The sequence below is a fragment of the Nicotiana attenuata genome, chromosome 7, assembly GCF_001879085.1.
Source record: "Nicotiana attenuata strain UT chromosome 7, NIATTr2, whole genome shotgun sequence".
In the NCBI taxonomy this organism is placed as follows: Eukaryota; Viridiplantae; Streptophyta; class Magnoliopsida; order Solanales; family Solanaceae; genus Nicotiana; species Nicotiana attenuata.
In genome coordinates, this window is record NC_031995.1 from 30528297 (window position 1) to 30554622 (window position 26326).

General features: G+C 42.9%; 1 protein-coding gene across 1 annotated transcript; it reads right to left on the reverse strand.

The window, feature by feature from the left end:
- On the reverse strand, window positions 3567-22712 carry LOC109229935 (RNA-directed DNA polymerase homolog). The gene is made up of 2 exons (XM_019395476.1): window positions 22263-22712; window positions 3567-3695 (listed from the first exon to the last, which is right to left on the reverse strand). The coding sequence occupies exons 1-2, from the start codon at window positions 22710-22712 to the stop codon at window positions 3567-3569; spliced, it is 579 nt and encodes a 192-aa protein (XP_019251021.1).

The window sequence follows — 26326 nt, forward strand, 5'->3', positions numbered from 1 at the left end:
GACAGCGTCCGCCACATGTTGTCTCAACATCTTTACCTCTTCTACCAACCCGTTGTCCTGTTCAACCCGCTGCTTTCGGGCACCGGTATCAACCCACTCAGTTCTATTGTTCTCTGCCCTTGCCTTTTGACTTTGTGTTGTAGGGAAGAGTTACTTTAAAAATCACAAACCGACCACCTGTCTGAAATGATATGACAAAATGAAACCATCACGTTAGCATAGGGCATTTAACATACTGGTACCCGCACATTTGGGGAATGAATGGTCCTAAGCAGTTAACAGCTCCTATTATGCTCTTTGATTGGTCGCATGCGTCATCCCAGCCTTTTCCTATTTCCGATTGCAAACCTTCACTTTCTCTTTGTTTTTATTCTCTCATTTCCCTCTCTTATTTTGCCATTGCTTCCTTCTCACGGTTTCTTATTTTCTTTCTCTCTCCTTTTCTTTTCGCTTCCTTGTTTTTCCTCTCTTTTTTCTTTTTTCTCTTTTGTTTCTCCTCTTATTTTCTTTTCCTCTTTTTTTCTTTTTTCTTTTTCTTCTTTTTTTTTATCACTCTTTTTCTTTCTCTTGGTTATGGTCGAATCCTATGGAGATTGCCTACGTATCATGACCCCGCATGAATCAGACCGAGCGTAGTTCTGGAGGATAAAAATAAATAATAAATCATTTTGGGATTTTCAAATAAAAATAAAATGTTTTGATTACAACTTCTCATCCTACCGAATTTTTACCATAAAAACCAACAGGCTCAAAAAGGAAACTAATAGGAGGAAAATCAAGACTCATTTTTGAGTCAAAAATTATCCCTACTTTCAAAAATTTTCATAAAAATATCCGGCTTTTCCAATACGGCCTTTCAGCACCTCGAGGAAGAAGATTTTAAGGCTGTGTTCGCTAACCGGCCAAAAAATTTAAAAATGACCAAAGGTGGTTGTTCTTGCAAAAATAGCCCTCCGGCGCCTTTTTAGGGACATTCGGCTATTTTTGACAAGAATGGCATCACCTTACTTATTTATAATAAAAATAAAATTTTGTTCTTTTTGGGCTAGTTTTGCAAAAGGGAAGTTGGATCCGATGAGGGTTGCCTACGTATCTCACGCCCTGTGAGAATCAAACTGGCGTAGTTCGGGCAAATAAAACAAACTATTTTTTAAAACAAGACTCCCTTTTTTTTCATTTCATTGGCGAATATATAAATTATTTTTTGAACACAAGACTCTTTTTTTTCTTTTTCATTGGCAAATAAAACAAACTATTTTTGAAAACAAACACATTTTTTCATTCTATTGTTTCTTCATTTTCCCCAAAAAAAAATTCGGCAGAGTTTCGACACTATTTGGACATTGGTTTTTCCAAAACGGGTAATTTTCTCTCTTTAGCCCTCATACCGCTGTTTCTCTCCCCTTTTTTCCTTTTTCCCCAAATATTTGAAAGCTGGTCAGCATGCAAGTCCGAAGCAAATAAATGCACAAGCAGTACGTAAGATGCATCAGGATGGTCTGTTTTCAATTTTGGTACACCTGTCCTAGACAGACCCAACCCCTGTGTTGAGCCTCCAAAGTCAAATGCACATGATGCAAACAAACGTTCCTTCTAGGGATCCGGCATGAGGCTGAGTTATTCTAGGTTCAAAACCTGGGTATTTGTTCTAGACTGTGTACCCGAGCGGACAACTCGAGTCAAGGAGGGGGCTACGTACCGGGGACCCGAAAGATCATCTGGCTTAGTAACTTGTCCGAGCCTCTTTCTTATTTCAAGGTATGACACTAAAAGAATAGGGAGTCTCGACCAGCGAGCACATCCCCGAAGATAAGAAGAGAAGGGTTTCGTAATAGTTTATATGTACAGTTCAAATAATATCAAAGGGGTAAAAGCATCATTTTGCACATTAAGCCCAACATGTAAAAATATCAGATAATAAATAAAGCCAAATACAACAATTATTCTAAGCTCGAATTCTTGAACCCTGAACCAAAAGTTCTGGGTTCATGTTCCCAGCAGAGTCGCCAGAGCTGTCACACCTCCTTTTTTCACTACACCCCCGAAAGGGGTATAAGAAAGGGAGTTATTTCCAACTTGAAGTTACAATCGAAACGGGATTCGTTTATTAAAAATCAGAGTCGCCACTTGGGAGATTTATTGTGTCCCAAGTCACCGGTTTAGAATCCCGAATTGAGGAAAATAATGATTCTGTTTAACAGTCCGAGAACCAGAAATCCGAGTAAGGAATTCTGTTAACCTGGGAGAAGGTGTTAGGCATTCCCGGTTTCCGTGGTTCTAGCATGGTCGCTCAACTGTCATATTCGGCTTAAATTATCTGATTTTAAACAATTATGAATGTGCAAATTTAACTTTTAACCGCTTTTATTATTATTTTTAAAGAGAATTGCAACATTGTTAAAACACGTCTCGAACCACGTCACATAAATGCACCCGTGGTTTTTGACATATCTTAACATCGTTGAGATTTGGATTTGGATCATATAAATGCGCACCCGAATTTAGGAAATTAATATTATTAAACACGCGCCTGAAGCAACTACGCGTTTGCACTTTGCGAGGGCCATGGAATTTGCTAAATGGCACGCCTCGAAATCTAAGGGTCAATTCAAGATTAAATAAAGCGAGGGCCACGCAATTGTCATTTTATTTGGCGCGGCGCACCTCGATTCTATTTTAAAGGATATTTAAGCTAAAAACTCGGAGGGCCATAAACTATTTGTTATCTACTACGGCTCACCTCCAACTAATTAAAAGTCCAACCAATTAGTACTAAATGAGTTCGGGAAGTTGAAAGATAGAAAGGATTAATTAATAAAGGAGGGGAGCTTGGTCAACATGAATGGTTAATGGCGAACGGGATTCAACAAAGACAAGGGGAGTCCCAAGTCCATTCATGGGGCTTTCAAACTTGGGCATGAGAGTGAGCCCAATTGGTTAATAAGAACAAAAAAAACACAACTTCTAATTGTTCAGACATGATTTATTTAAAGGCTAACGTGATTTATTGAGCTTAGCTAACCGCATAGAGCAGATCAGGGCTCCTAACGTTGGGCCTGGGGTCCATATGAACCCAATTCCAACGAAAGATGGAACTGAAGAACCCCAAAATGAAAGTAACGAAAGGCCCAAGAGGCCAATACCCCTGTAAATTTATCATTGCAAGATCAAACAAATTGAACATACCATTACTGAAGGCTAAAAAACTGATTAGAATTCAACTTCAAAAATGTTTAAAATATGATCACACTCACATAATGACCATTCCAACCACAGGGACCAAATCTGCACAGAACATACTAATTATTAACCATTTTCATGCTTTGAATTCATTTCAAATTATCCTGAATTAATAAAACTAACATCACAAGTCAGTGAGATAGTACTTGCTATGCTATTTTGTTATAAACACCAGATTCTGACTTGACAACCATGTTTAACGACCTCATTACTACAATAATACAAACAAAACTCGAAGACAATCCAATTCTAGTTACTAACTATAACACTCAGAATTAGAAGACAATCACCATACTGAAATGACAGGATTTAATTAACAACTACAATCATGCTTTGACAAGTGCATTAAACAAACTTCGAAGCCATGTAATGGTTACAAAACCGAGATTATCATTGATTTTCAGCTCAAGCTTCAGATTACACGTCAAATAGCAACCATAGAGATCGGAATATACCTGAAATGATAAGAATAAGTGAACAAGGAGGGATCAGAAGCTAAACTTCAGCAGGGAATGAAAACAGCAACAGACAGCCCCAGATCCAATGATGAGACCACAGAATTGACTCCAAACTTCAATGGAACAGCAAACTCAACAGTTCAAAAACCTAGAGAAATGCAATTTGAACAACTGATACCAACTCCAAACAACCAGAACACCCAAATCTGAAATCACTAACTCACTTTCAAGCCATTTCAAAGCCCGGACAGAAGGTGAAAACCAAAATTAATTCAGAGATGAAAAACTTTCAAAGTTCAGAGCTGAAATCCGATGGAACAGTAGCAGCCTCTTTTGTATTTTTTTTATTCTTCAAGTCTTCTCCCTTGAGAGTCAAGTTAGGATGCCTTTATAGGCAAGGTATTAGGGCAGCTATAAAATGTTCAGATATTTCCATTTAATCCTTTTCAAATTTTGCATTTTGCTCCTTAGTCCTTTATTTTCTGACTTGATTACCAAGCTAACACATTATGCAGCTTCTGGAAGTTTCCTAGCAGTTGCTAAATGATTCCCCACCCTAAACTCCCCAAACTACCCCCCAAAATGCCATGTATTAACCAAATAAAACCAAACAGGTATGGGTCAAAAGTTACTATGGGCTGAATTCATTAAAAAATAAACCAAACCATGACTGAAATCTAAAAGGACGACCCTAAACCCAAATCGAAACCCAATTTACTAAAGAGGGCAAACCAGAATCAAATAAAGAATGCAATTAAACGGACTGAAATTAACAAATAGAGGCTATCTTAACTAAACAGACTATATGACCTAAACAGTTTAAACTAACATGCATGTCGAACACTCTTTAAGAAGCTAGAAGTGAGGCAGAATCAAAGAAAAGAAAAGAATGGAAGACGAACAGAACAAATGAAAGCAATTAATGAGGAAAAATAACGAAGAAACAGGAAATACCCGACATATTTTGGCCAACAAGAAATGGAGCTCGAGTCTTCAAAAGAAACTTCCCATTTTCCAGGTCCAATTCGATATTAATCTTGTGCTCTTATCAAGAACCCATGAATAAAGTCGAAATAGACCCAAATTTTCAACGGGATTTCGATTTGGAAGAATTTAGGATGATAGGGTTCCGCCTTTGATCTAAAATTCGAACAAATCCAAGGGGATTCGAGGAGAATGGGTCTGAGATTTGGGATGAGGGGTTCATTGCGGTCAAGGGGTGTTAATTTGGGGGTGATTGGTGGTGGCGCCGCCACCCCAAAGCGGTGGAGAAGTGAGGCGGCTTCTAGGGTTCTTGGGGAATCTCTGATTGGGGGTGTGAGAAAGACGAGTGAAAGAGGGGGGGGGGGGTTGGAGTTCGGACATATTTATATTAAGTCCACCCCAGTTTAAGACCGTTCGATCAAAAGAACCTCGACGACTCAGATTCAATCTAGCCTAAAACAGGGTCGTTTCGTCTAGGGTCGAGATCGGACCGGGTGGGGCAACTGCGCTGCGGGTTAGGGGTGGAAAATTTGGGCTTGAATGCTTAAAACCAAAATTTGGCCCAATTTAACCTTCTCTCTTTTTAATTCCTTTTCTCTTAATTCCCCCTTTTTATTTATTTCTTTTCTTTTTCTTTTTTCAAAAGTAAAAATAAAAATAAAAATAAAAATCTGAAGTTAATCTTAGGACCTAATTATATCAATTAAACCTAAATGATGATTAACATACTTAATTAAAACAACTCAAAGGAAAACTAATCAAAATTCAAAGCAAAATAAATCATTTTTTGAGATTTTTCTATTTTCGTAAAACCCTAATTACTAATTAATCTAAAATATGTAAAATTAAGTCCTAAATGCAAATGCAATGTGTATTTTTGTATTTTTTACTAATTAAAATGCACAAACCAAAATGCAAACAATTAACAGAAAAATGCCACGAAAATCCACAAAATTGCAAACACTGAAAGAAACTATTTGTTTTGAGTATATGGGAGTAATTCATGTAGGGCAAAAATCACGTGCTCACAAAAGGTCTGAAAGAAATAAACTCGACATTGTCTCCAAAATTACATGAAAGAAACGGGAATATAGATGAAAGGAGACGCCAGGGCCTGCGAACGCCTGCAAGGCTACCTTGGGTCTCACTGGACTGAAAGCCTGCTCCCACTCTATTACTGCTGCTGTCTGAAGCCTGGGATCTGTGCAAAATAGCAAAGAGGGTAGTATCAGCACAACCGACCCCGTGTGCTGGTAAGTGCCTAGCTTAACCCCGGCGAAGTAGTGACAAGGCCAGGACCAGACCACCAAATAAACCTGTCCAGATATATATACAAGTACAACGGAGACGTAGCAAGAAAATAACAATTTAAGCTGGGGAAGGGAGCATGCTTCAGAAGCAACAGTTAGAAATAGAATTTCAGGAATAATAAAGCGTACATCTACAATTTAACTTCTAGAAGTAAATGAAGAGATAAGGCAACTTTCATGTTCAACTCATCTTGTTGCAGGCGTGCAACCCGATCCCATTTCTCAATATCTCGTGGTAGGCGTACCACCCGCTCCCATTTCAATATCACTCGTGGTAGGCGTACCACCCGCTCCCATTTCAATATCACTCGTGGTAGGCGTATCACCCGCTCCCATTTCAATATCACTTGTGGTAGGCGTACCACCCGCTCCTATTTCATTAAATCAACAGTTCCTCCAAAAGAAAATTTACTCTAACAAACGCAATAATTAATACGAGTTCTTAAGACAACAAGTACTCAAAATTTATGATTCACTAAGGAAAATAAATAATGACAATTAGCAATTAATTATGGATTATAAGGAGCAAATAGGCAATTTAACATTTAGTATGCTAAATGTCAAGTAGCAATTAAATCACATAAACATGTAGCAATTATAGCATAATTTCAAAGCATAGTGTTGCGCTAGGATACATCGAGCCAATAATAAAAAGTAACACGATAAAGGAAAATGCCAACATAAAGAATCTCACTAACAGGGGAATCAGACAATTAATGCACTTGAACCAATAACAACCAGAAAATCAACAAATAGAAGTAAAGGACAACATAACTCAATGATCAGCAAGAAAATCAGGAAAATCAAAGACAAGTGCACGGCATCACCCTTCGTGCTTTTACTCTCGTCCTCACCAAGCAATTAGAATAACAAAATGTGCACGGCATCATCCTTCGTGCTTTTACTCTCTTTCCTCACATATATAATTAATAGAATTGGCACGGAATGGTACATCGTGCGGCACGGCATCACCCTTCGTGCTTTACACTCTTTCCGCACAATAGAAAACAATGCACGGCATCACCCTTCGTGCTTTACACTCTGTCCTCACAATAAACAAACAATGCACGGCATCACCCTTCGTGCTTTACTCTCTTCCTCACCCAAACAACAATCACAAACAAGGGCAAGGGAATAAACAAAATAATAATAGAAATCCCGGCAAGGGAACACAATAAAACAATTAAATCCCGGTAAGGGTACAACATCAATAATCTCAACGTCCCGGCAAGGGAAAATATTCAATAATCAACAACGTCCCGGCAAGGGAATGGATCAATAACTCTTTCTCTTTCTTTCACTTTCATCACATAGTTCACATTATCACTCGAGCCGATGCTCCAAAGATTTACTTATCTCATATACCTTCACAATTTGTATTTCAACTCGAGCCAACGCTCCACGAAGTTTAAAGATCACAATTCCTTTCACAAGCTCTTTACAACATATAGAAGTCATCAATTAAGCATGGAAGGTATAACAAAATCCAAACTATTCGCAAAATAAGGACTCACAGTCATGCTAGACACCAATGTATAGATACTCGTCACCATGTCTATACATCGTACTCGACAATCAACAAGTAGCAAATAAGACTCAACTCCTATTCCCTCAAGATAGGGTTAGACCAAACACTTACCTCAATGTCTTGAACTCAACTCAAGCCTCAACTATGGCTTTACCCCGTGATTCCACCTCCAATCCGCTCGAATCTAGTCACAAGTCACTTAATTACTTTAATAAACACTAAATGAATCAATTTGAATGCATAAAAATGAATTTTCCAAAGTTTTTCCCAAAAATTCAAAATTTCCCCCGGGCCCATGTGGTCAAAACTCGAGGTTCAAACCAAAACACCGGTTACCCATTCCCCCACGAACTCATATATGTAATTTGTTTTGAAATCGGACCTCAAATTGAGGTCCAAATCCCCAATTTTTTTGAAAACCTAGGTTCTACCCAAAACCCTCAATTTCACCCATCAAAATTATTGATTTTAAGTGGAAAACATGTTAAATGATGTTAATTATTGAAAGAATTGAGTAAAAATTGACTTACAAGTGATTTGGAAGAAGTTTTGTTCTTGAAAAATCGCCTAAGGAGTTGTATTTTGAAAGTGGGGTGAAAAATAGCCAAAAATTCGACTAAGTATGAAAATTGTTGGGCTGCAGATATGGGAATTGCAAACTGGGGTTCGCAATTGCGAACCCCGACCAAGTGTGGGAATTGCGAACAACCGTTCGCATTTGCCAACTCAGACCCATCAGGAGACCTTCGCATTTGCGAAAAGGTCTCGCATTTGCGAACACTTGACCTTCGCTTTTGCGAAGAAAGTGGCCGCATTTGCGATCAAGCTGCCCAGGGCTCATCTTCGCATTTGCGATGAGCAGCTCGCATTTGCGAGTTCGCATTTGCGAAGCCTGTAGATCAGTGATACCAGATTTTCCAAAAATACAAAAATGCAATCCGACACCTATTCAAAACTCACCCGAGCCCTCGGGGCACCAAACCAAATATGCACACAACCTCAAAAATATCCTACGGACTTATCCGGGCGATCAAATCGCCAAAATAACATCATATTCATCGAATCAAGCGTCAAAACTCATGATTTTTTCCAAATTTTCATAAAACATCAATTTTCCATTTTAAGTCCGAAACACGTCAAACGACATCCGTTTTCAACCAAACTTTACAGAAAGCGCTTAAACCATATATAAGACTTGTACCGGGCGTCGAAACCAAAATACGGGCCCGATACCACAGTCTTTTAATCAAATTTCATTTTCATTTTCCTTAGTCATTTCCAGAAAACAATTTCACACAAAAATTCATTTCTCGGGCTTGGGACCTCGGAATTCGATTCCGGGCATACGCCCAAGTCCCATATTTTCCTACGGACCCTCCGGGACCGTCAAATCACGGGTCCGGGTCCGTTTACCCAAAATGTTGACCGAAGTCAAATTTATCCAATTTAATATCAAAATTTAGCATTTTTTTCACAGAATTCATATTTAAGCTTTCCGGCTACGCGCCCGAACTGCGTACGCAAATCGAGGCAACCCAAATAAGGTTTTCAAGGCCTCAGAAGCACAGAATGAGTAAGGAAACAAGTTATGACCCCTTTGGGTCGTCACATTCTCCACCTCTAAAACAACCGTTCGTCCTCGAATGGACAGAAGAAGAAGTACTTGAGTCGGGGAAAAGATGAGGATAACGACTTCACATATCAGACTCGGACTCCCAGGTCGATGCCTCAGGGGGCTGGCCTCTCCACTGAACACGCACATAAGGAAAACTCTTGGATCTCAACTGACAAACCTGCCGGTCCAAAATAGCTACCGGCTCCTCCTCGTATGACAAGTCCTTGTCCAGCTGGACAGTGCTGAAGTCTAACACGTGGGCTGGATCACCGTGATATCTCCGAAGCATGGATACATGAAAAACTGGATGCACGGCTCATAAGCTAGGCGGCAATGCAAGTCTATAAGCCACCTCTCCCACTCTATCAAGAATCTTAAACGGACCAATGAACCTTGGGCTAAGCTTGCCCTTTTTCCCAAATCTCATCACGCCCTTCATAGGCGACACTCGGAGCAATACCCGCTCACCAACCATAAATGCCACATCTCGAACCTTGCGGTCTGCATAACTCTTTTGCCTAGACTGAGCTGAACGAAGCCTATCCTGAATGATCTTGACCTTGCCCAAGGCCTCCTGAACTAAATCTGTACCCAACAACCGAGCCTCTCCCGGCTCAAGCCATCCAACCGGCGACCGACACCGCCTACCATATAAAGCCTCATAAGGAGCCATCTGGATGCTCGACTGGTAGATGTTGTTGTAGGCAAACTCCACTAAAGGCAAGAACTGATCCCACGAACCTCCAAAGTCAATAACACAAGCTCGAAGCATATCTTCTAGAATCTGAATAGTTCGCTCGGACTGACCATCCGTCTGGGGATGAAATGCTGTGCTCAAATCAACCCGTGTGCCCAACTCTCGCTGAACTGCTCTCCAGAAGCGTGAGGTAAACTGCGTACCCCGGTCCGAAATGATAGATGCCGGCACACCATGAAGGCGAACAATCTCCCGGATATAAATCTCAGCTAATCTCTCAGAAGAATAGGAGACTGCCACAGGAATGAAATGCGCTGACTTGGTCAGCCTATCAACAATAACCTATATCGCATCGAACTTCTTCCGAGTCAACGGAAGCCCAGTAACAAAATCCATAGTAATCCGCTCCCACTTCCACTCGGGAAGCTCAATCCTCTGAAATAAACCACCAGGCCTCTGATGCTCGTACTTTACCTGCTGACAATTCAAACAACGAGCCACATATGCTACGATATCCTTCTTCATTCTACGCCACCAATAATGCTACCGCAAATCTTGATACATCTTCGCGGCGCCCGGATAAATAGAGTACCTGGAGCTATGGGCCTCCTCTAAAATCAACTCTCGAAGCCCATCCACATTGGGCACACAAACTCGCCCCTGCAATCTCAAAACTCCATCCGCATCTAAGGTAACCTGCTTGGCACCTCCTCGCTGCACCGTGTCTCTAAGGACACACAAATGAGGATCATCAAACTGCCGAGCACGAATACGCTCCAATAATGAAGAACGAGCGACCGTGCAAGCTAACACATGAATGGGCTCAGAAACATCCAGTCTCACGAACCGATTGGCTAAAGCCTGAACATCCAAAGCAAGCGGCCTCTGACTGACCGAAATATAAGCGAGAGTGCCTATACTGGCTGACTTCCTACTCAATGTATCGGCCACTACGTTGGCCTTCCCCGGATGATATAAAATGGTGACATCATAATCCTTCAACAACTCCAACCACCTCCTCTGCCTCAAATTCAACTCCTTTTGCTTGAACAAGTACTGAAGACTCTTGTGATCACTGAACACCTCACACGCCACGCCATACAGATAATGCCTCCAAATCTTTAATGCGTGAACTATGGCTGCCAACTCCAAATCATGAACTGGATAATTCTTCTCATGGATCTTCAACTGCCTCGAAGCATAGGCAATGACCTTGCCCTCCTGCATCAACACTGCTCCAAGCCCAATACGGGAAGCATCACAATAGACTGTATAGGGCCCTGAACCTGTGGGCAAAACCATCACCGGTGCTGTAGTCAGAGCTGTCTTAAGCTTCTGAAAGCTCGCCTCACACTCATCCGACCATCTGAACTGGGCACCCTTCTGGGTCAATCTGGTCATCGGGGCTGCAATAGATGAAAATCCCTCCACGAACCGTCTGTAGTAGCCTGCCAACCCCAAGAAACTCCGAATCTCTGTAGCTGATGCTGGTCTAGGCCAGTTCTTGACTGCCTCTATCTTCTTTGGGTCCACCTGAATACCCTCAGCTGATACAACATGACCCAGAAATGCAACTCAACCCAACCAGAATTCACACTTCGAGAACTTCGCATATAACTAACTATCCCTCAGAGTCTGAAGAACCACTCTAAGGTGCTGCTCGTGCTCCTCCTGGCTGCGGGAATATATCAATATATCATCAATGAACACTATCACGAATGAATCCAAATAAGGCCTAAACACTCGGTTCATCAAGTCCATGAAAGCTGCTGGGGCATTTGTCAACCCGAATGACATAACCAAGAACTCATAATGCCCATACCGAGTGCGGAAGGTTGTCTTAGGGACATCAGATGCCCTAATCCTCAACTGATGGTAACCAGATCGCAAGTCAATCTTGGAAAATACCCTGGCACCCTGAAGCTGGTCGAACAAATCATCAATCCTCGGCAGTGGATACTTATTCTTGACCGTTACCTTGTTCAATTGCCGGTAATCAATACACATTCTCATTGACCCATCCTTCTTCTTGACAAATAACACCGGCGCACCCCAAGGAGAGACACTGGGTCTAATGAAACCCTTCTCAAGCAAATCCTGCAACTGTTCTTTTAACTCCTTCAACTCCGGCAGGGCCATACGATATGGCGGAATGGAAATGGGCTGAGTGCTGGAACCAGATCGATGAAGAAATCAATATCCCTGTCGGGTGGCATACCCGGCAGGTCTGAAGGGAAAACATCAGGGAACTCACAAACAACGGGCACCGAATCGATAGAGGGAACCTCAGCACTGGAATCCCGAACATAAGCTAGATAAGCCGAACACCCCTTCTCGACCATACGTCGAGCCTTCACATACGATATGGCACTGCGGGTAGAATGACCTGGAGTCCCTCTCCACTCTAAACGAGGCATACCCGGTAAAACTAAGGTCACCGCCTTGGCATGGCAGTCCAAAATAGCATGGTAAGGTGATAACCAGTCCATCCTCAATATAATGTCGAAGTCAACCATGTCGAACAGCAACAAATCTACTCGGGTCTCAAGACCTCCAATCACCCCAATATAAGAATGATGGGCTCGATCGACCACAATAGAATCACCCACCGGTGCAGACATATAAACAGGAACATTCAATGAATCACTAGGCATGATCAGATACGGCGCAAAATAAAACCGAAGCTTCTCTACTAAAAACCAGAACAGTACCTGCACCTCCACCTCTAATACCTTTACCTCCACCTCCCGCATCTCTACCTCCACCTCTAATACCTTTATCTCCACAAAGCCTCCGAAGACGTAGCTGATCTATCACCGGTCTGCTGCTGCTCGGCTGAAGAAGCGGTACATGACCTCGCCATTCACGAAAGGGCAAGAGTAGAGGTTTCAATTAGCACTGAGAAAAAAAAATCGCACGACAGGGAGGAATATAAGTGAAATTTTTTCCTAACTCTGTAGCCTCTAAGGGATAAATACAGACGTCTCTACACCGATCCCTCAGTCTCTACTAAGCTTGTCTGTGAACTGTGAGACCCATGTAACCTAGAGCTCTGATACCAACTTGTCACGACCCGGATTTTCCACCCTCGGGAGTCGTTATGGCGCCTACTAATGAGAGCTAGGCAAGCCAAATTTAATTACTTTTTCATTAATAACATAATTCCTTTTAACAATTATCGGCAATAATACAAGCAATGATATTAAATGATAAGCGAAAGTCTCAATATTATAGAAAACTGAATAGAAATGCGGAAAATTTCAACCAAGGCCTCTACCTAAGACTGGTGTCACAGTTTCACAGACGTTCTAAGAATACTACACATAAAGGTCTGAAAGAAATAAACTCGACACTGTCTCCAGAATTACATGAAAGAAACAGGAATATAGATGAAAAGAGATGCCAGGGCCTGCGAACGCCTGCAAGGCTACCTCGGGTCTCACTGGATTGAAAGCCTGCTCCCACTCTATTACTGCTGCTGTCTGAAGCCTGGGATCTGTGCAAAATAGCACAGAGGGTAGTATCAGCACAACCGACCCCATGTGCTGGTAAGTGCCTAGCCTAACCCCGGCGAAGTAGTGACGAGGCTAGGACCAGACCACCAAATAAACCTGTGCAGATATATATACAGGTACAATGGAGACACAGCAAGAAAATAACAATTTAAGCTGTGGAAGGGAGCATGCTTCAGAGGCAACAGTTAGAAATAGAACTTCAGGAATAATAAAGCGTACATCTACAATTTAACTTCTAGCAGTAAATGAAGAGATAAGGCAACTTTCATGTTCAACTCATCTTGTTGCAGGCGTGCAACCCGATCCCATTTCTCAATATCTCGTGGTAGGCGTACCACCCGCTCCCATTTCAACATCACTTGTGGTAGGCGTACCACCCGCTCCCATGTCAATATCACTTGTGGTAGGCGTACCACCCGCTCCCATTTTATTAAATCAACAGTTCCTCCAAAAGAAAATTTACTCTAACAAACGTAACAATTAATACGAGTTCATAAGACAACAAGTACACAAAATTTATGATTCACTAAGGAAAATAAATAATGACAATTAGCAATTAATTATGGATTATAAGGAGAAAATAGGCAATTTAACATTTAGTATGCTAAATGTCAAGTAGCAATTAAATCACATAAACATGTAGAAATTATAGCATAATTTCAAAGCATAATGTTGCGCAAGGATACATCGAGCCAATAATAACAAGTAACACGATAAAGGAAAATGCCAACATAAAGAATCTTAGTAACAGGGGAATCAAACAATTAATGCACTTGAACCGATAACAATCAGAAAATCAATAAATAGAAGTAAAGGACAACATAACTCAATTATCAGCAAGAAAATCAGGAAAATCAAAGACAAGTGCATGGCATCACCCTTCGTGCTTTTAGTCTCGTCCTCACCAAGCAATTAGAATAACAAAATGTGCACGGTATCACCCTTCGTGCTTTTACTCTCTTTCCTCACATATAATCAATAGAATTGGCACGAAATGGTACATCGTGCGGCACGGCATCACCCTTCGTGCTTTACACTCTTTCCTCACAATAGCAAACAATGCACGGCATCACCCTTCGTGCTTTACACTCTTTCCTCACAATAAACAAACAATGCACGGCATCACCCTTCGTGCTTTACACTCTTCCTCACCCAAACAACAATCACAAACAAGGGCAAGGGGATAAACAAAATAATAATAGAAATCCCGGCAAGGGAACACAATAAAACAATTAAATCCCGGCAAGGATACAACATCAATAATCTCAACGTCCCGGCAAGGGAAAATATTCAATAATCAAGAATGTCCTGGCAAGGGAATGGATCAATAACTCTTTCTCTTTCTTTCACTTTCATCACATAATTCACATTATCACTCGAGCCGATGCTCCAATGATTTACTTATCTCATATACCTTCACAATTTGTATTTCAACTCGAGCCAATGCTCCACGAAGTTTAAAGATCACAATTCCTTTCACAAGCTCTTTACAACATATAGAAGTCATCAATTAAGCATGGAAGGTATAATAAAATCCAAACTATTCGCAAAATAAGGACTCACGGTCATGCTAGACACCAATGTATAGATACTCGTCACCATGCCTATACATCGTACTCGGCAATCAACAAGTAGCAAATAAGACTCAACTCCTATTCCCTCAAGCTAGGGTTAAACCAAACACTTACCTCGATGCCTTGAACTCAACTCAAGCCTCAACTATGGCTTTACCCCGTGATTCCACCTCCAATCCGCTCGAATCTAGTCACAAGTCACTTATTACTTTAATAAACACTAAATGAATCAATTTGAATGCATAAAAATGAATTTTCCAAAGCTTTTCTCAAAAGTTCCAAAATTGCCCCCGAGCCCATGTGGTCAAAACCCGAGGTTCGAACCAAAACCCGGTTTCCCATTCCCCCACGAACTCAAATATGTAATTTGTTTTGAAATCGGACCTCAAATTGAGGTCCAAATCCCCAATTTTTTTGAAAACCTAGGTTCTACCCAAAACCCCCAATTTCACCCATGAAAATCATTGATTTTAAGTGGGAAACATGTTAAATGATGTTAATGATTGAAAGAATTGAGTAAAAATCGACTTACAAGTGATTTGGAAGAAGTTTTGTTCTTGAAAAATCGCCCAAGGAGTTGTATTTTGAAAGTGGAGTGAAAAATAGCCTAAAATTCGACTAAGTATGAAAATTGTTGGGCTGCAGATATGGGAACTGCGAACTGGGGTTCGCAATCAAGTGTGGGAATTGTGAACAACCGTTTGCATTTGCGAACTTAGACTCATCAGGAGACCTTCGCATTTGCGAAAAAGGTCTCACATTTGCGAACACTTGACCTTCGCTTTTGCGAAGAAAGTGGCCGCATTTGCGATCAAGCTGCCCAGGGCTCATCTTCGCATTTGCGATGCTGGCTTCGCAAATGCGAAGCCTGCAGATCAGTGATACCAGATTTTCCAAAACTGCAAAAATGCAATCCGACACCTATTTAAAACTCACCCGAGCCCTCGGGGCTCCAAACCAAATATGCACACAACCTCAAAAACATCCTACGGACTTATCCGTGCAATTAAATCGCCAAAATAACATCATATACATCGAATCAAGCCTCAAAACTCATGATTTCTTCCAAATTTTCATAAAACATCAATTTTTCATTTTAAGTCCGAAACACGTCAAACGACGTCCGTTTTCAACCAAACTTTACTGAAAGCGCTTAAACCTTATATAAGACTTGTACCGGGCGCCGGAACAAAAATACGGGCCCGATACCACAGTCTTTTAATTAAATTTTATTTTCATTTTCCTTAATCATTTCCAATTTCACACAAAAATTCATTTCTCGGGCTTGGGACCTCGGAATTCGATTCCGGGCATACGCCCAAATCCCATATTTTCCTACGGACCCTCCGGGACCGTCAAATCACGGGTTCGGGTCCGTTTATCCAAAATGTTGACCGAAGTCAAATTTATCCAATTTAATATAAAAATTTAGCATTTTTTTTTTACAGAATTCATATTTAAGCTTTTCGGCTACGCGCCCGGACTGCGCACGCAAATCGAGGCAACCCCAAATGAGGTTTTTAAGGCCTCAGAAGCACAGAATGAGTAAGAAAACAAGTGATGACCTCTTTGGGTCGACACAGTTTTTCTTATCAGTATTTACCGAATTTCTAGTAGTGCTAGACTATGTCTCGGTCTTAACTTAAAACAAATTCCAATACTTTTTTTTGGTACGGATGCGGGACATTATTCATTCTTTTCACTTTTTCCTTTTAAACTAACTCTTAGCACTATCTTCTTTAACCTCACCCTGAACATAGCCAAAAATAAGCACCCTTTAATTTAATCGAAAAATTTATGAACAGATTTTTTTTGTAAAAAAATTATTGGTTAATCCATCAGAGTTCTTTAAAAGCTTACCATATACTAAAAATGATTTTGTCAAGTTTGAAGGAAATAAAACTATATAGACAGTAGCGTACGCAATATTTTTCATAAGCAGTGTCACGATTATAATAGTAAACAAATAATAAATAACAATAATAGCATATTAAAAAAATATAATTTAAACTATCTATAGAGCACGACTCAAATATCTTACTAAATATGAATTTTTATTTTTAAAAATATATTCAATATAACCTCATTAGAAATAATACTAAATACCTTTTTATATATATAGAACGACAAACAAATCACACAAAAACTCAGCATTCATTCGATTATGCAAATTATTCTTAATAAATTTTAATGCTAATAAAGAAGAACGGAAAAAAATTAGCCTAACAACTTATAATACAAGTCAAATAATTTATTGTTGCATAAAGCTAGCAAATGTTACTCTTGATCTGTTGGTTTTGCTTAATTTTAATGCTTAAGAGTTAAGAACTCAATGGTTCAAACCAGTCACCACCCGTTTTCACAATAGGTCATGAGGGCGCCTAACACCCTTGTCAGGCAAGCCATTGCGGAAATATTACTAATTTACTTATATTGTTTTTAATTAGAAATACGCGGAATAAACACACAACTTGGAATTTAAAACCAGAAGAGATAAATACTATAATAAAATAGTTACACAACCCCAAAATAATCGTCTACCAAGTGTGTGCTAGAACCTGGTGTCACAAGCTACGGGCAACTAGTAGAATATACATCCCAAGAGAATACTACACTACCCTACTGTCTGGATCAGAATAGACAGAAAATAACAATACAAAAGAATGACTTCTTCGGCTGGGGATCGACATGGAAGGAAAACAGCTCACCGTAGAAGTACCAAGTCTGCTCACGAATGCGCACCAGAGAAATAACCGGATCCACCTGCCTCAGACCCTGTACATTTAAGTACAGAAGCATAACATGAGTACATAAACAATATGTACCTAGTGAGTATCCCGTCTAATCTCGAAGAAGAAGAGACGAGAGGTCGACTTGATACTCACTAGGGTCAGATAATATTATGAGTTTAAGTTTAACAATGAAGGATCTTTAATAAACAGCAGTTTACAACAAAGCATGTAAGTCCTATTCTCGCAAAAATTCCGATTTAATCAATTAATACAGTTACAATTATCAATTTCTTTCGAACCATGAAAACCAGTTCTAATATTTAACACTCTCAGGCAAAACTCTATAAGCATGCGCAAATATGCCGAGGTGACGGCCCGATCCAGCAGAAATAAACCGTGCACTTGCCGAGGGTCGACGGCACGCCTATAGATGCATCTATTCATACCGAGGCGATCGGCCCGATCCACAAATAAGTAGAAATATCAAGTATTCACACAAAGCATATCAATAGTCATAAATGCTAAGCAAGACTTCAATAATTATACAAGTACGTTCTAAATCCCTTTTTAAATCTCTAGAATATCCTAGGTGCTCATAGTAATAAAATAATATAGAGAGCCATGTAAAATAAGCATGATGTGGGTCCTAAACTACCCGGACCATTAACATTGTAGTAGCTACGCACGGACTTTCGTCACCTAGTGCGTGCGTAGCCCCCGCATTTAGCAACAATTACTCAATTATAAATTCTATGGGGACAGTTCCCTCTTACAAGGTTAGGAAGGAGACTCACCTCGCTCCAAAGCGCGCTCCCGATATCAAGAACAAGCCCAAGCTCTTAATTCGAAGCCGAACGATCGCAAACTAGTTAAAATAGGTAAGAACTAGTCAATAAAGGCTTAAAAGGTCGAATTCCAACTATTTAAGTAATTTCCCAACCTTTTCCACAAGTTTCCTAAATTCCGACCCCGGGCCCACGTGCCCGGATTCCAATATTTTTCGAAGGAAATTGCTCTCTACAACCTAAGGATCGATAATATATAAATTCTAACCCATTTCATAACAAATTACATGATTAAATCTTAGTTTTATTAAAACCCTATGTCTAGCTCTAACCCTTTGATTTTACCTAATTTTTAGTGTTTAATCTATCTAATATAAATGTATTTAACAAAAGATGAATGGGGATTACTTACCTTACAATGCTACGCTGAAACCCTCTCTTTGGAAGCACCAAAATCGCCCAAGTGTGGAGTTGTATATGGAATAAATGACTTTGAGTTCGGATTAAATGAACTCCCTGCCCCCAGCGATTTCCGCTTCTGCGGCACCATGACCGCTTCTGCGGAAATCGCCTCTGTGGAAAAAGGCCCGCTTTTGCGGAAATGGCTCAAGAAGCCTGGACCGCTTCTGCGGTCAGATGCCCGCTTATGCGGATGTCGAGCCGCTTCTGCGTGTTTGGGCTTGAGGAGTTGGACCGCTTCTGCGGTCTGGGGGCCGCTTAAGCGGGACCGCTTCTACGGTCTCTGGGCCGCTTCTGCGGTTTCCCCTGGGCCTGGCCCTTTCCGCTTTTGCAATGGCTGCCCCCATCTGCAGTACCGCTTCTGCGTTCCAAGAACCGCAGATGCGGTTATGACAGAAGCAGCAAACTTCAGTTCTCCCCCAATTTTCTTACTTCGCTCGAACCTCACTCGTTTGACGCTCGGGGCTCCCGAGCCCCGCCCGAACATACCGACAAGTCTGAAATCACGATGCAGACCTATTCGAACCTTCGGAACTCCCTAAACAATGCTAAATCTCGGAATCACCCCCCTAAAACCAAATGAATCAAACTATTGAATCTTCAAGTTCTTAATTCTCCTCTAACGGGTCAAAACTCCCTTAAACTACTCGGATTGACACCAAATTTTACGGGCAAGTCTTAGACGACATTACGGACCTGTACCAAGCTTCGGAACCAAAATCCGAGCCCGATACATAGGGAATCAATGATTACTTAGTTTCTTTAATTCCTTAAAGCTTAAATTAAACAATTTTAGTTAAAAATTCATTACTCGGACTAGGGACCTCGGAATTCGATTTCGGACATACGCCCAGGTCCCATATTTTCCCACGGACCCTCAGAAATTGTCAAATCATGAATCCAGGCCTGTTTTCCCAAAATGTTGACCGAAGTCAAACTTGGTCTTTCTAAGAAATCCTAAAGAAGCAAACGGGAATATTTTTACTCAAAACTCTTCCAATCCTCGAACCAATCGCCCTCGCAAGTCGTAAATTAGTTAAAGCAATTACGAGAGGCTTTATTTAGGGGAACGGGGTTCTAAAAGGCAAAACGACCAGTCGGGTCATTACATTCTCCACCTCTTAAACAAACGTTCGTCCTCGAACGGACATAGAAAAGTACCTGGACTGCTGAATAAGTGGGGATATCTGCTCCGCATGTCCTCCTCGGACTCCCAGGTCGCCTCCTCGACCGGTTGGCCCCTCAACTGGACTCTCACCGCAGAAATCTTCTTGGACCTCAGCTGGTGATCCTGTCTATCAATAATAGCAACTGGCTCCTCCTCATAGCCCAAACTCTCATCTAGCTGAATGGTGCTGAAGTCCAACACGTGGGATAGGTCGGCATGATACTTCCGAAGCATCGAAACATGAAAGACTGGGTGAACTCCCTATATACTAGGGGGTAAAGCAAGCTCATAAGCAACCTCCCCAACTCTCCTCAACACCTCAAGGGGGCCAATAAACCTTGGGCTCAACTTGCCCTTCTTCCCGAACCTCATAATGCCCTTCATGGGCGAGACTTTCAAGAGAACCTTCTCGCCCACCATAAATGATACATCCCGTGCCTTCTGATCCGCGTAGCTCTTTTGTTTGGACTGAGCTGTGCGAAGCCTCTCCTGAATCAACTTTACCTTATCCAAGGCATCCTGTACCAGATCTGTGCCAAGTACCTTAGCCTCACCAGGCTCAAACCACCCGATAGGAGAACGACATCGTCAACCATATAAAGCCTCATATGGGGCCATCTCTATACTGGACTAATAGCTGTTGTTGTATGCGAACTCTGCTAGAGGCAAGAACTGATCCCACTGCCCTCCAAAATCAATCGCACATGCTCTAAGCATATCCTCCAAAATTTGCACCGTCCGCTTCGACTGTCCGTCGATCTGAGGATGGAATGCTGTGCTAAGCTTTATGCGAGTCCCCAACTCACTCTACACGGCTCTCCAGAAATGGGAAGTGAACTGAGGACCTCTGTCTGATATGATGGACACCGGCACACCATGCAATCGGACTATCTCCCGAATATAGATCTGAGCATACCTCTCTGCTGTATAAGTAGTCGCCACTGGAATGAAATGGGCCGACTTGGTCAATCTATCCACAATGACCCACACTGAATCAACCTTCCACAAAGTCCGCGGTAACCCTACTACGAAGTCCATAGTGATGCGTTCCCACTTCCACTCTGGTATGGGCATCTGCTAAAGTAGGCCACCTGGCCTCTGATGTTCATACTTGACCTGCTGGCAATTCAAACACTTAGTCACATACTTCACTATGTCCTTCTTCATCCCCCGCCACCAGTAGTGCTGCCTCAAATCACGATACATCTTCGTAACTCCCGGGTGAATAGAATACCTCGAACTGTGGGCCTCTTCTAGGATCCTCTTCCTGAGACATCCACATTAGGAACACATAGACGACCCTGGAGCCGCAGCACACCATCCTCGCCAATAAAAACCTCCTTGGCACTTCCCTGAAGTACCGTCTCTCTAAGGACTGCCAAATGTGGATCATCGTATTGTCGGTCCTTAATCTCCCCAATAACGAGGACTGGGCGACCACACACGCTAGAACTCGGCTGGGCTCTGAAATGTCCAACCTCACAAGTCTGTTAGCCAAGGACTGAATGTCCAAGGCTAGTGGCCTCTCCTCTGCTGGAATGAATGCTAGGCTACCCATGCTCTCCGCCTTCCTGCTCAGGGCATCCGCGACCACATTCGCCTTGCCCGGATGATAAAGAATGGTGATGTCATAATCCTTCAGATACTCAAGCCACTTGCGCTGCCTCAAATTGAGATCCCTCTGCCTGAACAAATGCTGTAGGTTGCGGTGATCGGTGTAAACCTCACAAGGCACCCCATACAAGTAGTGCCTCCATATCTTAAGAGCGTGAACAATCGCTGCCAACTCCAGATCGTGCACGGGGTAATTTTTCTCATGAATCTTCAGCTGACGCGAGGCATATGCAATAACTCTCCCCTCCTGCATCAACACACATCCCAGACCAACTCGTGAAGCATCGCAATACACTATATACATCCCCGTACCGGATGGCAATACAAGAACTGGTGTCGCAGTCAAAGCTATCTTGAGCTTCTGGAAGCTCTCCGTACAATCATCGGACCAAATGAATGGAGCACCCTTCTGAGTCAGTCTAGTCAAGGGTGATGCAATAGATGAAAAGCCCTGCACGAATCGCCGGTAATAACCTGCTAATCCCAGAAAACTCCTGATCTCGGTCACTGAAGTGGGACGTGGCCAACTCTGAACTGCCTCAATCTTCTTGGGATCCACCTTAATACCCTCTCCGGACACAACATGCCCCAAGAATGCCACTGACTCGAGCCAAAACTCACACTTGGAGAACTTAGCATACAGCTGCTGCTCTCGCAAGGTCTGAAGCACTACTCTCAAATGTTGCTCGTGCTTCCCCAGGCTACGCGAGTATATCAAGATGTCGTCAATGAAGACGATGACAAAGGAATCAATATAAGGCCTGAATACCCTGTTCATCAGATCCATAAATGCTGCTGGCGCATTGGTCAAGCCAAAGGACATCACTAGAAACTCATAATGGCCATATCTAGTCCGGAATGCAGTCTTCGGAACATCCGAGTCCCGAATCTTCAACTGATGATATCCTGACCTCAGGTCAATCTTAGAGAACACCCTGGCACCCTGCAGCTGGTCGAACAAATCATCAATACGAGGCAACGGGTACTTGTTCTTGATGGTGACCTTGTTCAACTGGCGGTAATCAATGCACATCCGCATGGTCCCATCCTTCTTCTTCACAAATAGCATTGGCGCGCCCCAAGGCGATACACTGGGCCTGATAAACCCCTTTGCTAGCAACTCCTCTAGCTGCTCCTTCAACTCCTTAGGGGCCATACGGTATGGTGGAATGGATATAGGCTGAGTGCCTGGGGCCAAATCAATGCAGAAATCAATATCACGATCCGGAGGCATGCCAGGCAGATCAGAAGGAAATACATCGGCGAACTCTCGAACTACTGGCACTGAATCAATCGTTGGAGACTCTACAGTGGTGTCTCGAACATAAGCTAAGTAAGCCAAACACCCTTTTCCAACCATGTGCTGAGCCTTCAGGAAAGAGATAACCCTGCTAGGCATGTCAACTGTGCAACCCTTCCATTCCAATCTCGGCGATCCTGGCATCGCTAGTGAAACAGTCTTGGCATGGCAATCAAGGACAGCGTGATATGGAGATAGCCGGTCCATGCCCAAGATGACCTCAAAATCGATCATGTCCAGCAACAAAAGATCTGCTCTAGTCTCGAGACCACAGAAAGTGACCACACAAGATCGGTAGATCCGATCCATAACCACAGAATCACCCACAGGTATGGACACATGAACAGGAACACCCAAGGGCTCAGGAGAAATAACCAGGAAGCGAGCGAACAGAGATGATACATTTGAATAAGTAGACCCTAGATCAAATAATACCGAAGCATCTCTACCACCAACGGGAATAATACCTGTGATGATGGCATCTGAGGCCAATGCATCCGGCCTGGCTGGAAGAGCATAGAACCTGGCTGGAGCGCCGGCTGTTTGACCTCCACCTAACTGAGTAGTAGCTGGCTGACCCCTCCCTGTCTGGCCTCCACCTCTAGGACGGCCTCTACCCGTCTGCCCTCCACCTCTAGGTGGCTGGGCAGTTGGTGCTGGAATCGTGGACTGCTGACCCTGCTGCACTGCCTTGCCCCAAAGCCTGGGGTAGTATCTCCTCATGTGACCGGGATCTCCGCACTCAAAGCAACAGCGCAGGGCGGCGACCTGCTGCCCTGATGGCTGGCCCTGATAACCCGTAGAACCGCTGGAAGAAGCCTGGATAGCCGGTGGACGACATGAACTCTCCGGCATGGCACTGAAATAAGAATCAGGAGGACCCTGGGGTCCTAAATACCCACTGGAGGAACCCTGAATAGCTGGCGGGCGGTAGGAAGTCTCTGGCATAGCATTGAGATAGGGGCGTGCTGGAGCCCCCCGGGTAGGAGGTGGTGCTGAAACTGGCATACTGACCACTGCCCCTAGCTGGGGCACCTCTGAACCCGCCGGAGAACCTAGCTCTCTTATCCTGCTGTATCTGCTCTCTACCCCTCTGGCGATATCCCTCAATCCGACGAGCAATCTCGACCACTAGCTGATACTGTGTGCCCATCTCCACCTCTCAAGCCATACTAAATCGAATACCGGGCTACAATCCAGCGACAAACCTCCGCACCCTCTCCGCATCTGTAGGAAGTATCATGAGTGCATGGCGGGACAACTCGAAAAAGCTCGCCTCATAGTCAGTCACAAACATCTGACCCTGCTCGAGCTGCTAAAACTGGTACCGCAGCTCCTCCCTCTCAGAGGGCGGGATATACCTATCCAAGAACAACTGTACAAACTGATCCCAAGTGATGGGAGGAGAACCTGCTGGCCTGCCGAGTACATAGGACTGCCACCACCTACGGGCCCTGCCCTCAAGCTGAAAAGTAGTGAAATCAACTCCATGCGACTCCAATATCCTCATGTTGTGCAGTCTGTCCCTGCACCTGTCTATGAAGTCCTGAGCATCCTCATGACACTCACCCCCGAAGACTGGAGGGTGAAGCCTGGTCCATCTGTCTAATAACTTCTGTAGGTCACCATCCGCAGCTGGCCTGGGCTGGGGTGCCACTGCAGCAACTGGCTGAGCCCCATCTGCGGGTAGTGCACCCGGAGTCTGATATACTGCAGCTGTGTGGCCTGGAGCCTGAGCAGTAGGGGTCTGGGCTCCCCCTCCTGCCTGTGAAGTGGCTGGGTCTGCTGGAAATAAACCCGCCTGAGTCATAGTATCCATGAATCGTAGCATGCGGCCCATGACCTCCTGAAATCCCGGTGCTGTCATGAAATCCGCCGGGGTAGGCTCAGCTGCGGGCACCTTGCCCTGCTCCTCAATAATAGGGTCCTCCACAGGATCTGCCGGTGGTGCAACTGGAACGGCTCTGGGACGCCCTCGTCCCCTACCACGGGCCGGTGCCCTCCCCCGGCCTCTACCTCGGCCTCTAGCAACGGGGGGAATAGCTCCTCCCGGGTCCGGAACGTCAGCGGTACGAGTTCTCACCATCTGTGAGAGAATAGAAGAGGGAAATTTAGTACTCTAAGCACTGCACGACAGGAAATGAATAAAGAGTAGTCTTTCCTAATACCCTATAGCCTCTCGAAGATAAATACAGACGTCTCCGTACCGATCAACAAGACTCTATCAGGTTTGCCCATAACTCGTGAGACCTACGTGAACCTAGTGCTCTGATACCATGTTGTCACGATCCATTTTCACAATAGGTTGTGAGGGCGCCTGACACCCTTGTCAGGCAAGCCATTGCGGAAATATTACTAAAATAATCATATTGTTTTTAATTAGAATAAGTGGAATAAACCCCAACTTGGAATTTAAAACCAGGAGAGATAAATACTATAATAAAATAGTTACACAACCCCAAAATAATCGTCTACCAAAGTGTGTGCCAGAACCTGGTGTCACAAGCTACGGGCAACTAGTAGAATATACAACCCAAAAGAATACCACACTACCTACTGTCTGGATCAGAATAGACAGAATATAACAATACAAAAGAAAGACTTCTTCGGCTGCGGATCGATATGGAAGGAAAGCAGCTCACCGTGGAAGTCCCAAGTCCGCTCACGAATGCGCACCAGAGAAATAGCCGGATCCACCTGCCTCAGACCCTGTACATAAGTACAGGAGCATAGCATGAGTACATAAATAATTTGTACCCAGTGAGTATCCCGTCTAATCTCGAGAATTAGAGACGAGAGGTCGACTTGATACTCACTAGGGTCAGATAATATTATAAATGTAGGTTTAACAATGAGAACTCTTTAATAGGCAACAGTTTACAACAAGGCATATAAGTCATATTCTCGCTAAGATTCCGAATAATCAATTACTTCAGTTACAGTTATGAATTCCTTTTGAGTCATGAAAAACAACAATTCTAATATTTAACACTCTCAGGCAAAGCTATATAAGCATGCGCAAATATGCCGAGGCGACGGCCCGATCCAACAGAAATAAACTGTGCACTTGCCGAGGGTCGACGGCGCGCCTATAGATGCATCTATTCATACCGAGGCGACCAGCCCGATCCACAAATAAGTAGAAATATCAAGTATACACACAAGGCACATCAATAGTCATAATGCCAAGCAAGACTTCAACAATTATGCAAGTACGTTCTTATTCCCTTTTTAAGCCTCTAGCATATCCTAGGTGTTCAGAATACCAAGATAATATAAAGATTTACATAAACAAGCATGATGTGGGTCCTAAACTACCCGGACAGTTAACATAGTAGTAGCTACGC

Coding starts and splice junctions, on each gene's coding strand:
- LOC109229935 (XM_019395476.1), bottom strand. CDS start 22,712: ATGTGCATTGATTACCGCCAGTTGAACAAGGTCACCATCAAGAACAAG. Junction 3,696..22,262: donor CAGTGGCATTCTTGGGGCAT/GTTGTGTCCGGA, acceptor TTATCATTTCAG/GTATATTCCGATCTCTATGG.